General features: G+C 43.5%; 1 protein-coding gene across 1 annotated transcript in view; it reads right to left on the reverse strand.

Moving 5' to 3' along the window:
* ARHGAP42 (Rho GTPase activating protein 42) overlaps positions 1-12,186 on the reverse strand; it is a 531,819-nt gene that overhangs the window by 194,216 nt on the left and 325,417 nt on the right. Inside the window, exon 5 of the mRNA XM_082244686.1 lies at positions 3,106-3,207. Coding sequence (XP_082100812.1) covers positions 3,106-3,207 — 102 coding nt within the window. The remainder of the gene's footprint in view (positions 1-3,105; positions 3,208-12,186) is intronic.

Below are 12,186 nucleotides of genomic sequence, written 5' to 3' on the forward strand. Positions count from 1 at the left end.
AGAGATAGGGAAAACGTAATAGTGTGAACACAGGGCAAGGTACACAGTCCCAGACTGACACCCCCCAGACAGACAGGTCCCCACATAAATGCACTTACCTCTCACATGGCGTGGGGGACCCGCACAGGCGAACAAACCGCTGCACATGAGGCAGGGAGAGTCGCATCCAGGACGCATCAGAAGGTGGGTTGAGAAACCGCAGAGCGTCCGGTGAGGTAGCCACCTCACCTAGCATCCCTGCACCGAACAGGGATGGGTCGTTCAGATAACTCAGGAGCGATACCTGACTGAACGCTCGATGGCGGGCTGAGAAGCCACTGACCCACAGCCTGCTACCAGGGGGGTCAGCCCGAGACGCAGCCCGCATGATCCTCTTCATCAGAAGAACTAACTAACGCTGGTAAAATAACAGCTAACAAGAAAGAGAGAAAAAAACTCAAATAAAATCCAAAGAAAGGAAAGAGAGCTGAGACAAGGTGCCCCAGCACAGAAACTTCCAGCTACTCCTGACAGCTAGACAAATGAAACTGAGTTGGATACAGGAAGTGGAGGGTTATGTACTGAGGGGACCACCCCCTGGGGGTGGGATATGTTAAAAGTCTTTGTACTAACATATTCTATTGCCTAGCTACTCCTACGGAATAAAGGACATAACCCCATTGGTGATGAATATGAAGTGGGCGGCGACTGTCGGAGGACGTAAGAGAAACAGTAGTTTTTGCTTGCACATGATTGGATGATGGAGCTTCAACTCATTCATTAAGCTAAGGGAATTTTCCCTTGAAAAGGAAACAGGCTATTTGCCTTTAGTTTAAGTGATTGCAAAGCTTTGGATTTTGTATTATTAAATTAAAAACATGTCATATTTGGTACAATGGTTTTGCAGAGAGCAGTCCTGAACCTCTTCTTCTGGGGTCGCCCGCCAATGCTCCTGGCTTCTCCTTTTCAGCTGCTTCCTATAGGGGCACCCATGCGGGCCTGATCCTGAGCCCCCCCTGTCTGCATCTATAGACAAAGACAGGGTGGCTCAGCCCCTCTCCCTCATCACAGAATTTGATTGACAGCAGCTGCTGCTGTCAATCTGTCCAGGGAGGAGGGAGAGAGAGGAGAGAGCCGCTGCTCTCGAGCACAGCGCTTGATTGAGAATGGGCTCAGGTAAATATAAGAGAGGCTGGGGAGATCATCTGGCACAGAAGGCATTTTTACCTTAACCACTTCAGCCCGGGAAGGTTTTACCCCCTTAATGACCAGGCCATTTTTTGTGATTCGGCAATGCGTTGCTTTAACTGACAAGTGCGCAGTTGTGCAACGCTGTACCCAAATACAATTGACGTCCTTTTTTTTCCACAAATAGAGCTTTCTTTTGGTGGTATTTGATCACCTTGCGCTATAAACAAAAAAAGAGCGTCAATTTTGAAAAAACACCAATATTTTCTACTTTCTGCTATATAACAATAAAAAAAAATGTAAAAAATCTATTTTTTTTATCAGTTTAGGCCAATTGGTATTCTGCTACATATTTTTGGCAAAAAAAAAAAAATCCCCAAAAAGTGTATAATAATTGGTTTGCACAAACGTTATAGCGTTTACAAATTACGGGATAGATTTATGGACTTTTTATTTTTTAATTTTTTTTATTAGTTATGGCGGGGATTAGCAATTTTTATCAGGACTGAGACGTTGCGGCGGACAAATCTCACACTAAAAGACACTTTTTGGGGACCAGTGACATTAATACGGTAATCAGTGCTAAATAATATGCACTGTTACTGTATAAATGACACTGGCAGGGAAGGGGTTAACATTAACGGTGATCAAGGGGTTAAATGTGTTCCCTATTTGTGCCTAATAACTGTGTGTGTGTGTGTGTGTGTGGGGGGGGAGAATGAATTTAACAGAGGCAGAGAGAGATCGGTGATTCAGCTTAGGTGAATCACACGATCATTCCCTGCCTCTGACAGGAGAGCCGTCTTGCATTGTTTACATTCCAGACGGCTCTCCTGTCAGTATCGCCGAAGATCACCAGAGGCTGGCGGCGATCGAGCCCGCTCCTCCGGCGGTCTGCATCCCGCTGTGTCTAATCAGGGCTTTTACGCCTGCAGAAACCACGTGCACATAATCACGTAGATCTACGTGATAATGCACAGCCGAGCTGCCCTGCCACAGTAAATCTGTGGTCAATTAAGTGGTTAATGCATAAAATGCATTAGGGTAAAAAACCTTAAGACCCCTTTCACACTGACGGACCAATCGGGTCTGGCTGGCAGTTTTTCGGGTGAACCCGATCGGACCATCTATTGCTCTCTATGGAGTGGCAAGTGTGGACACATTGTCAACATCCGATCCAATCCTGTCTGCTAAAAACAGACAGATGGAGAACCGTTCTCCATTTGTCTGGTGGATTGGATCAGATGATAGTCAGATGGACAAGCAGTCTCTTTCCATCCCACAGCCCATAAAAGACAGCAGGCTCTGTCCGTGTCCGCTCTGCATCAGTGAAGCAGACACGGACCTGTCATCTGCCTTCCCAGCGCGGATCAGCGGAGAGATCCCCTGCCGAGCGGGCAGATCCCCAGATGGCCTCCGCCAGTGTTAAAAGGGGCCTAAGGCTTTAGAACCACTTTAAAAGAAACCTAGGTGTCCAGTGCCTCAATATACAGTATCTGCCCACTAGACTATGTGCAGTTTGAGCCCAGAGTAGCTCTTTCTGAAGGACAGGAAAGTAATATAGGACTATTTTCACCATTTTAAGGGTCTATTTTAATAATAATTTGTTCTGAAAATTTTATTCCTTTTTCCATAAAAACTGTAAAACCATACTTGATTATGCATGCCGCATTCTAATTTATGTTGTGCTCTAGCTCCCCTCCCAGCTGCCATCGTCTCTTTCGCTTACTGACCACCATGTAATTAATACATCAGTTCACTGCTGGAGTCATTTGTGCAAGAAATATTACCGTACTCATCTTGTACTCCCATCAGCCCGGATAAGACTTTTCCAGCTCCCCATACACAATTACATAGTAGGCATAGACACATGATTAAACCAGGGAAGACGGCATTTGAAGTCTGTGCCAAGACCAGAAAAATTAAAGAACAATGTACCTCTTGTAAATGCGCCTCTTTCTTCTTTGATGACAAATTCAAGTGTTTCTCTAAGATGGAATAATATTTCTCACTCTCTTTGTCAAACTTCTTCTTTCCTTCCTAGAACATAAAATACATTAAAATTCAGCATGAAATAACAATTACAGACTAACAAGCTTAGCGTGCCTTCCTAAAGGACCACTAAAACCAAAATACAAGTCGATGGAATATGCAGCAACATTTTGTAATATGTAATAAAGAGTGTACACCAATCACTCCCAACCGGAGACACAGGTCTGCAGTGGATGCATGGCGGGACATGCTATGCCTTGTGGTTCCACAGGTTAAGGAGAGCCACAGGTTGGTTGAAGGCTGATGCACATGATCACACACAATTATACTATGACTTCAGAGGCTTGTACCATTGTTATTTAATTGCAAAAAGTCTAGTCATCTAAACCAGTGGTCTCCAAACTGCAGCCCGGAGGACTAGACGCAGCCCTTTGCTTGCTTTTATCTGGCCCTTGGGACACTATTTCATCCACTGATACCCACTATAAAACAATAGGGAATAATTCCTGCCTGGCACCCCCCCCCCCGGATTGACCACGATGAAGGGGCGCAATTACGCCCAATGACTCCAATAATAGGGCACAATACCTCCCAATGACACCATTGATAGGGCACAATTCCTCCCAATAAAACCAATGATAGGGCACTATTCCTCCCAATGACACCAATGATAGGTCACAATTCCTCCCAATGACACCAATGATAGGGCACTATTCCTCCCAATGACACCAATGATAGGGCACAATTCCTCCCAATGACACCAATGATAGGGCACAATTCCACCCAATGACACCATTTATAGGGCACAATTCCTCCCAATGATAGGGCACAATTCCACCCAATGACACCAATGATAGGGCACAATTCCTCCCAATGACACCAATGATGGGGCACAATTCCTCCCAATGACACCAATGATAGGGCACAATTCCTCCCAATGACACCATAGATAGGGCAAAATTCCTCCAAATAAAACCAATGATAGGGCACAATTACACCCAATGACACCATTGATAGGGCACAATTCCTCCCAATTTCACCAATGATAGGGCACAATTCCTGCCAATGACACCATTGATAGGGCACAATTCCTCCCAATGACACCAATGATAGGGCACAATTCCTCCCAATGACACCAATGATAGGGCACAATTCCTCCCAATGACACCAATGATAGGGCACAATTCCTCCCAATAACTTCACTGATAGGGCACAATTCCTCCCAATGACACCATTGATGAGGCTAAATTCCTCTTATTGACACCAAAGGTGGGACATTGTTTTTTCCCACTGACATCGGGATCTTTTCTACTACCAATGGCCGCTGTCTTGACCCCCAAAAGTCTAAAGGACAGTAAACTGGCCCTTTGTTTAGGAAGTTTGGAGACCCCTGATCTAAACCATCAGTGAAGAACTATAATTCAGTGAGCCCTGCTCTTTAACATCTAGTTTTAAAAAGGACTTCAAATTTTTTGGGAGATAGAGCCGGTTTTCCGTCCGTGTTATCACCGGTTCCCAAGATAAGAAGAAGGGTAAGGGCACATGTAGATTGCTGTTGTTTGATGTGCCATTGCAATGAACTTCGGCAGATTCCCATTGACTTCAACCAAGTAGGTGACAATTCAGCACAGTGTGTTCTACTGAGGTGTGTTTGATCTGTAGGTAAAACTATTCAAAACTATTCAAACTAAGCTAATTCGAACTAAGATAAAAGCATTCAAACACATGCGTTTGAGGAGAGTTAAGGCGTTTTTAGACATGTTCAGGCCTGTCAATCATTTGAGCGTTTATGCATTTCATTGGCCAGAATATTGCTACTGTTTAGGCGTGTTTAGGGCTGGTTCACACCCAGGGCCGCTGATAAGGCAGTAAAAAGGGGGGACCATGGCAGCTTTATTGTTATTATCTGCCCTATTGATTAAATAGATTTTATTACAGCACACTCCCACTCCTACTTGTTTACCAGGGCTTAAAGGGGTTGTAAAGTCAGAAGGTTTTGTTATCTTAATGCATTCTACGCATTAAATGAAAAAGCCTTCTGTGTGTAGCAGCCCCCCAACACCCCTAATACTTACCTGAGCCCCATCTCTATCCAACGATGTCCATGAGTCCCTTGGCCATCGATTGGCTCCCGTGGCTGTCAATCAAAGTCAATTGGCCAATCAGGATAGAGAGGGGGCAGGGCAGCACCATTTCTGAATGAACACACAGAGCCGCAGCTCGACTCGGGTGCCCCCATAACAAGCTATTTGCTGTGGTGGCACTTGACAGGAGGGAGGGGCCAGGAGCTGCAACAAGGGACCTGAAAAGAGGAGGATCCAGGCTGCTCTGTGCAAAACCAACTGCACAGAGGAGGGAAGTATAACATGTTTGTTATTTGAAAAAAATAAATAAAATTAGACTTTACAATCACTTTACAATCAAAAATTATATTTCCCTGGGTCCCATCAGGTCAACAGAGGGGCCAAGGAGGTTGGAGCATATAATCAGGGTTTGGAGGGGTGCGGGCATCAGGACGGCTGTAGGGGACCCCATCATTTCTAACAATGGCCCTGTTCACACCTACACTTTTTTTTTTTTTGTGCTTTTTGCAGAAATGCACTACATTCCATTTAACATGTTTATTTATGGGGCACGTTCACATCTATGCTTTATTTCAGCCACTTTATTTTTGGAAGGGGTCATGGACTTTTTTAAATGCAAAACAGTGCGTTTTTGTCAAATAGACTTCAATAGGGAGGCTGCAGAAAAGCATGAAGGGCCAGTTCCCACCACATGCAGTCCAGGGCATTTTTTTTTTCTGCATCAAAAACGCAAGTATAGTAGGTTATATGGTTTTCAGTGACATAGTTCACACCAGTGCAGTCAGTCCCAGTGTGTTCCAGTGCGTCCCAGAAGAAAGGGTAGAACATGCTGCATTTTTTCTGCACTGGACTGTACTGGAACACAGTGCTGTATTTTGGCCAAGGCCAACAAGGCCCAGGCCTAGGGTGGCACTTTGCAGGGGGGGGGGGCGGCAAAAAAGAGCCCCCCCCTGCCTCCAACTGAGACTCTATTGGCCATTGGTTGCTAGTCCTGCCTGGCATATAGCAACCAGTGACATCATGGCCATGACTCCCTGGCCCTGCCCATAATTCAAAGTGAAGGAGGATTTAACTTCCTTCTCTCCATCTCTCCCTCCCTCTCTCTCTCTCCTTCCCCCTCTCTCTCTTCCCCCCCCCCCCTCGGTCTGTCTCTCTCTCTCTCCTCCCCCCTCCCCTCTCTCTCCCCCCCCCCTCACCCTTCTTCTCCCCCCTATCTCTCGCCTCCATCCCCCTCTCCCCCCTCTCATAAGATCTCAGGGGTTCATGCTGGTATTTGCAGTCCTTCAATTGCAAGGAGTCATATCCGTTAAATAGGAAGGGGTGGGGCAAAATTACATAAGAGGGAGAGGAGGGGCGCCCAATTTTACTCTTGCCTAGAGCAGCAGAAAACCAAAATACACCACTGCTGGAACGAAGCTTCACAAATGCACCAAAAATATACTGGAACACACATGTCCGTATTTTAGGTTAAGAAAAAAAAGGGGGGGGTGACTTGGAAGCGACTTCCATTAAAGTCTATGGGCACAAGTCGGATAGAAGTCGCCTTGAAGTAGTACAGGAACCTTTTCTAATGTCAGAGCGACTTCAGTATTGCTAATTAGGACAGCTCTCATTGACTAACACAGGATTTCACATGTCATGCGACTTGGGGTGTCACAAGTCGCAGCAGTGTGAACCGAGCCTTAAACACAAAGAATGAGAAGGAAACCTTCAAATGGTTCATGATTATTTTTTTGTTCCTAATTCACATCTGACATGCTGAAGAGAAGGGCTGACCACACACAGATTCTGTTATTTGAATTCTTTTATACATTTGTAACTGCTGGGAGGACGAGGCTCTCGTAAAAAATTGGGTTTTCCCAAAGAAAAGGAAATTTTCCATAAAAAAAAGTCATTGTGAAACTATATTATAATATGTGACCAGTATATATATATATATATATATATATATATATATAAAGTTTAAACAGTATTTGCAGTGTTCTTCTTTAGCAGAACAACCAATCATCTCTCTCCCACTCAAATGAGAGTGGAATAACGATGTGGAGAGAGAAGACACAATCGGAACTGTATAGATCCACATATATATAGTATATATACAATGTTATAATGAAGCATGCTAAACTGGTGACTGGAAAAGACATTGAGGTCATATGATGAAATGCACAGTATGAATCAATTACTTCACTTGAAAAAGCTTCTCATTAGGAAACAATGTCATCATGGAGAACTTTCCTGCTTTTTTCCATCTTTTCTTTTTAGTTTTAATGAAAGCTGGATGCCACAATGCTGACGTACTATCCAAGGATAAAGAAGAATGCAGCGGAATAGAAAATGGCACTGCTGATATTTGAAGAACCTGAGCTGGCTAGAACTATCTCTTGGGTAAGTCTATTGCACATTTTCACAGCTCTTACTGTGAAGAAGCCTTTCTATATGCAGAGATTAAACCTCTTCCGCCACGCCCTTTGAAAACTTATTAAACTGAACAAATTTGCACCAAGTTTGTCTTTTTGGACTGTTTATGTATTTATACATGGTGATCATATACCTCTCCCCTTAACCACTTGCAGACCGCCTGCCCGCAATGTAGTGCGGATGGGTGGCCAGTATAGGCAAAGTGACGTACTGGTACATTGCTGCCTGTTTCCAGGTTTAGTGCGCGTGCATGCCTGCCCCGCCAACACCTGCTGTGATTGTACACAGCGGGGATCTGTCAGCAGGTCCCAGCCATGATTCAAAGCCGGGACCTGCTGATCGGTTGTGTCCAATCACAGCTCAGAGCCCTGTGTTGACAATCAACACAGGGCTCTGTACCGAAGGAACAATCTCTCTGTTTCTTATCCCTGAGAAACAAAGAGATCATTAGTAATAAGCAGCACACATTACACATTACTAGGCATGCAGTTAACTTTGATCACCCTAGATGTTAACCTCCTCCCAGCCAGTGTCATTAGTATAGTGACAGTGTATAGTATTATCACCGATCACTGTATTAGTGTCACTGGAGCTAGCCAGTTCCGATTCAGTGTTGGCTAGTGTCAGATTGTCCGTCGTACTATCACAGTCCCACTATACTGTCGCTGATCACTGCCAGTATATATACCATAGTTTGTAGACATTATAACTTTGACACAAACCAATAACTATACACTTATTGGGATTTTTTTTTTTTTACCAAAGACATGTAGCAGAATACATTTTGGCCTAAATTTATGAAGCTTTTTTATTTTTTTGGATATCATTTATATGGTATTATAGCAGGCATTTATTTATTTATTTTTTTTTTTATTTAATTTTAGTCTTTTTTGTTTATATAAGAAAAAATAAAGGACCCAGTGGTGAACAAATACCAATAAAAAATAGCTCTATTTGTGTAAAAAAAAAATGACACAAATTTAGTTTGGGTACAGTGTTGCATGACCGGGCAATTTCCAATTATAGTAGTGCAGTGCTAAATAGTAAAACATGGCCTAACTGTTCCCACAAAGTTGGGAGCATGAAATTGTCCAAAATGTCTTGGTATGCTGACGCCTTAAAGAGGATGTAAACCTGATTTTCTTTTTTTCTTTTTTTTTTCACCCTGAAAGAGAAACACATAATGAGCTAGTATGTATCGCATACTAGCTCATTATGAAATACTTACCTTAGAACGAGCCCCCGCCGTGCCGCCCGCTTACCTCTATGAGGGGCGACATGTTCAGTCGCCCGTCTTCCGGGACCGCGGCATCCGGTCATCTGATTGGCCGGAGCCGCGGTGACGTCACTCCCGCGCACACGCGCAGGAGCCGACAGTCACGGCACCAGCGGCCGTTCCTTCAGAGCGAATGCGCTAGTGACGTCAGTGGCTGCATGTCAGGTAAATATCTCCTAAACGGTACATGTTTAGGAGATATTTACAGTACCTATAGGTAAGCCTTATCATAGGCTTACCTATAGGTGCAACTTGCAGAGGAGGGTTTACTTCCTCTTTAAGAATTCCCTTCACTCGAACTAAGGGGCTAAGCCCAATCCCTGAGAAACAACCCCGGCCCACACCATATTCTCCGCTCCACCAAATAATTTGGACCAGTTCTCCCCTGTGTAGGAATGGTGATCATACGGTTCTACTATGTAGGACCGTTGATCACTGTTCCTACACCTCAAGCCACAGCCAATCACAGTTAGAATCACGCCCCTAGGGACACACATAACCCCTCCCCCTAAAAAAAGTTAACCCCTTCACTGCCAGTGTAATTTTACAGTAACAGTGCATATGTATAGCACTTATTACAGTAGTAATGTCACTGGTAACCCCAAAAGTGTCAAAAATGTCAGTCAAGGGTCCGATCTGTCCACCGCAATGTCACAGTACCACAAAAAAAATCGCAGATCGCTGCCATTACGCGTTAAAAAAAAAAACAACAAAAATGACAAAAATCTTTCCCTTTGTTAGTAAACGCGATAACTTTTGCGCAAACCAATCAAAATACGTTTTTTGCAATTTTTTTTACCAAACATATGGTAAAAAAAAAAAAAAATTGGCCCAAAATGTTAAAAAATTTAGATTTTTACTTTTTTTTGGGGGGGGGGGGATTTCATATAAAAAAAAATGTGAAAAATATTGTTATTTTTGCAAAATTGACGCTCTTTTTTTGTTTATAGCGCAAAAAGTAAGAATCGCACAGGTGATCAAATAGCACCAAAAGAAAGCTCTGTTTGTGGGAAAAAAAGGACGTCAAATTAGTTTGGGTACAGCGTCGCACGACCGCGCAATTGTCCGTTAAAGTCACGCAGTGCCGAATCGCAAAATAGGCCCTGGTCAGGAAGGGGGTAAAATTTTCCGGGGCTTAAGTGGTTATATTTCATTTGCATGTAAAGGCAGGCATCCCAATACTTTTGGTAATATAGTGTATAAGAAGATCTTATCTGTCTGTATGTGGCCAGAAATCTTCTCTACCATCACTTCTTGGCGGCATCATCCTGTGAGAAGTTATTGGCCAGCTCCGTGATAAGCAGGGTAGGCACCTGATACAGGCGAGCGGCACTCTCCAGTGTCTCCTCCCACTCTGATAGAGAGATGTTTGACCCATTAAACTTAAGCACTAGGACCAAAGCCGCTCCTATTGGTGCCAAAGTGGCCCCCGCTCCTCCTTCTGTACCAGCTGGGAAGAGAGGGTATCCTGCTGACTGCCACCAAGAGTGAGGCTCTATGTACACGGGACGCTGGAAATGGCCGTTTAGGAGCAGTTGGGCGTTTTTTTCAGAAGCCCCTGAACGCAGCTCCATGTTATCTTAGCTGTCCATGTACACAGGGTCGTTTACAGTCATTTGCAGGCAGTTGAGTTCAGGGACGTTTTTTGGAACGCAATTATTTGCGTTCGAACGTGTGTTTCCCGGCGTTTCAAGCGCAAAAACGCGGCCAAACACGGCCGAACGTGACCCAATGCGATGACCCGCGTTTGGCGCTCACGTTTTTCCATTGTAAAGGGGAATGATTTTTTTGACCTCTAGGAATGGTTTTAAACACAAACGCCCATTAAACGCCCGCTAAACGTGGGTGCAAACGCGACACAACGGACGTTTTAAACGTCCTAAAAAAAATAAAAAGTCCAGCATTCAAGGGACTTTTAACAATGTCCCGTGTACATGGAGCCTTAGCAGGGTGAAGTGTGATGTGTCAGCGCACAGTAAACACACAGAGGCCGAGGTGAATGAGAACAGTGTATTAGGATTTTTTTATTTTTTTGTTTATAGCGCAAAAAATAAAAATTGCAGAGGTGATCAAATACCACCAAAAGAAAGCTCTATTTGTGGGGAAAAAAAGGACGTCAATTTTATTTGGGTACAGCGTCGCACGACCGCACAATTGTCTGTTAAAGTAACATAGTGCCGAATCGCAAAAAATGGCCTGGTCATTAAGGGGGCAAATCCTTCCGGTCCAGAAGTGGTTAAAACTAGTCTTTATACATGTAAGAGAGAGGCATTGTTCCCTTTCTGAGTGGTGGTTGGGTGTCTCAGTCACTGTGTGTGGCCCAGGATATCCATGCACTGAAATAAATATAAAGGCAATATAATAGTAAGCAGTTTCAGAATGATAGAAGAACAGATTTCATTTCTCGCCTCTTCAGAACCCTGCAATGTGATTTTTCGGAGATAAAACTTTAAGCACCTGCTGTTTCAATTCCATCCACACAGTCTGTTTAATATGGGGGAAGTGAGGCAGGCTGGGCCGTTTAGCACATTCCAGGGCTGAATGTTGGATCCACTTCTGCCGCACATCGTTCTGTTATTGCACTTAATGCGAAAACAAAAGGGAATTTTCCTTCGGCTCTTGAAATCCAATCTTCCCTGAATCTTTCAGGAGTCTTGAGGTCACTTGTTAGTCATCAAAGAAAAACATCTAAAGGAGAACTCTACCAAATACACAGCTGGAAAAAGAAACTTGCCACCTTTTTGTAAAAAGCAGTTGTATACATTTTAACCACTTTAAGACCGGAAGGATTTGCCCCCTTAATGACCAGGCCCTATTTTGCGATTTGGCACTGCGTTATTTTAACGGACAATTGCGCGGCCGTGCAACGCTGTACCCAAATAAAATTGATGTTTTTCTTTTCTCACAAATAGAGTTTTCTTTTGGTGGTATTTGATCACCTGTGTGATTTTTATTTTTTGCGCTATAAACAAAAAAAGAGCGACAACTTGGAAAAAAAAAAACAATATTTTTTACATTCTGCTATATAACATTCTCAAAAGAAAAAAATTAAAAATCTAAATTTTTTAACTTTTTACGCCAATTTGTTTTCTGCTACATATTTTTGTTAAGAAAAATCGCAATAAGCGTATTTTGATTGGTTTGCGCTAAAGTTATTGCGTCTACTAACTACGGGAAAGATTTATGGCATTTTTATTGTTTTTATTTTTTAACTAGCAATGGCGGCGATATGCGATTTTTTGCAGGACT

This window comes from Pelophylax lessonae (assembly GCF_965119305.1).
Source record: "Pelophylax lessonae genome assembly, chromosome: 2".
Taxonomy (NCBI): domain Eukaryota; kingdom Metazoa; phylum Chordata; class Amphibia; order Anura; family Ranidae; genus Pelophylax; species Pelophylax lessonae.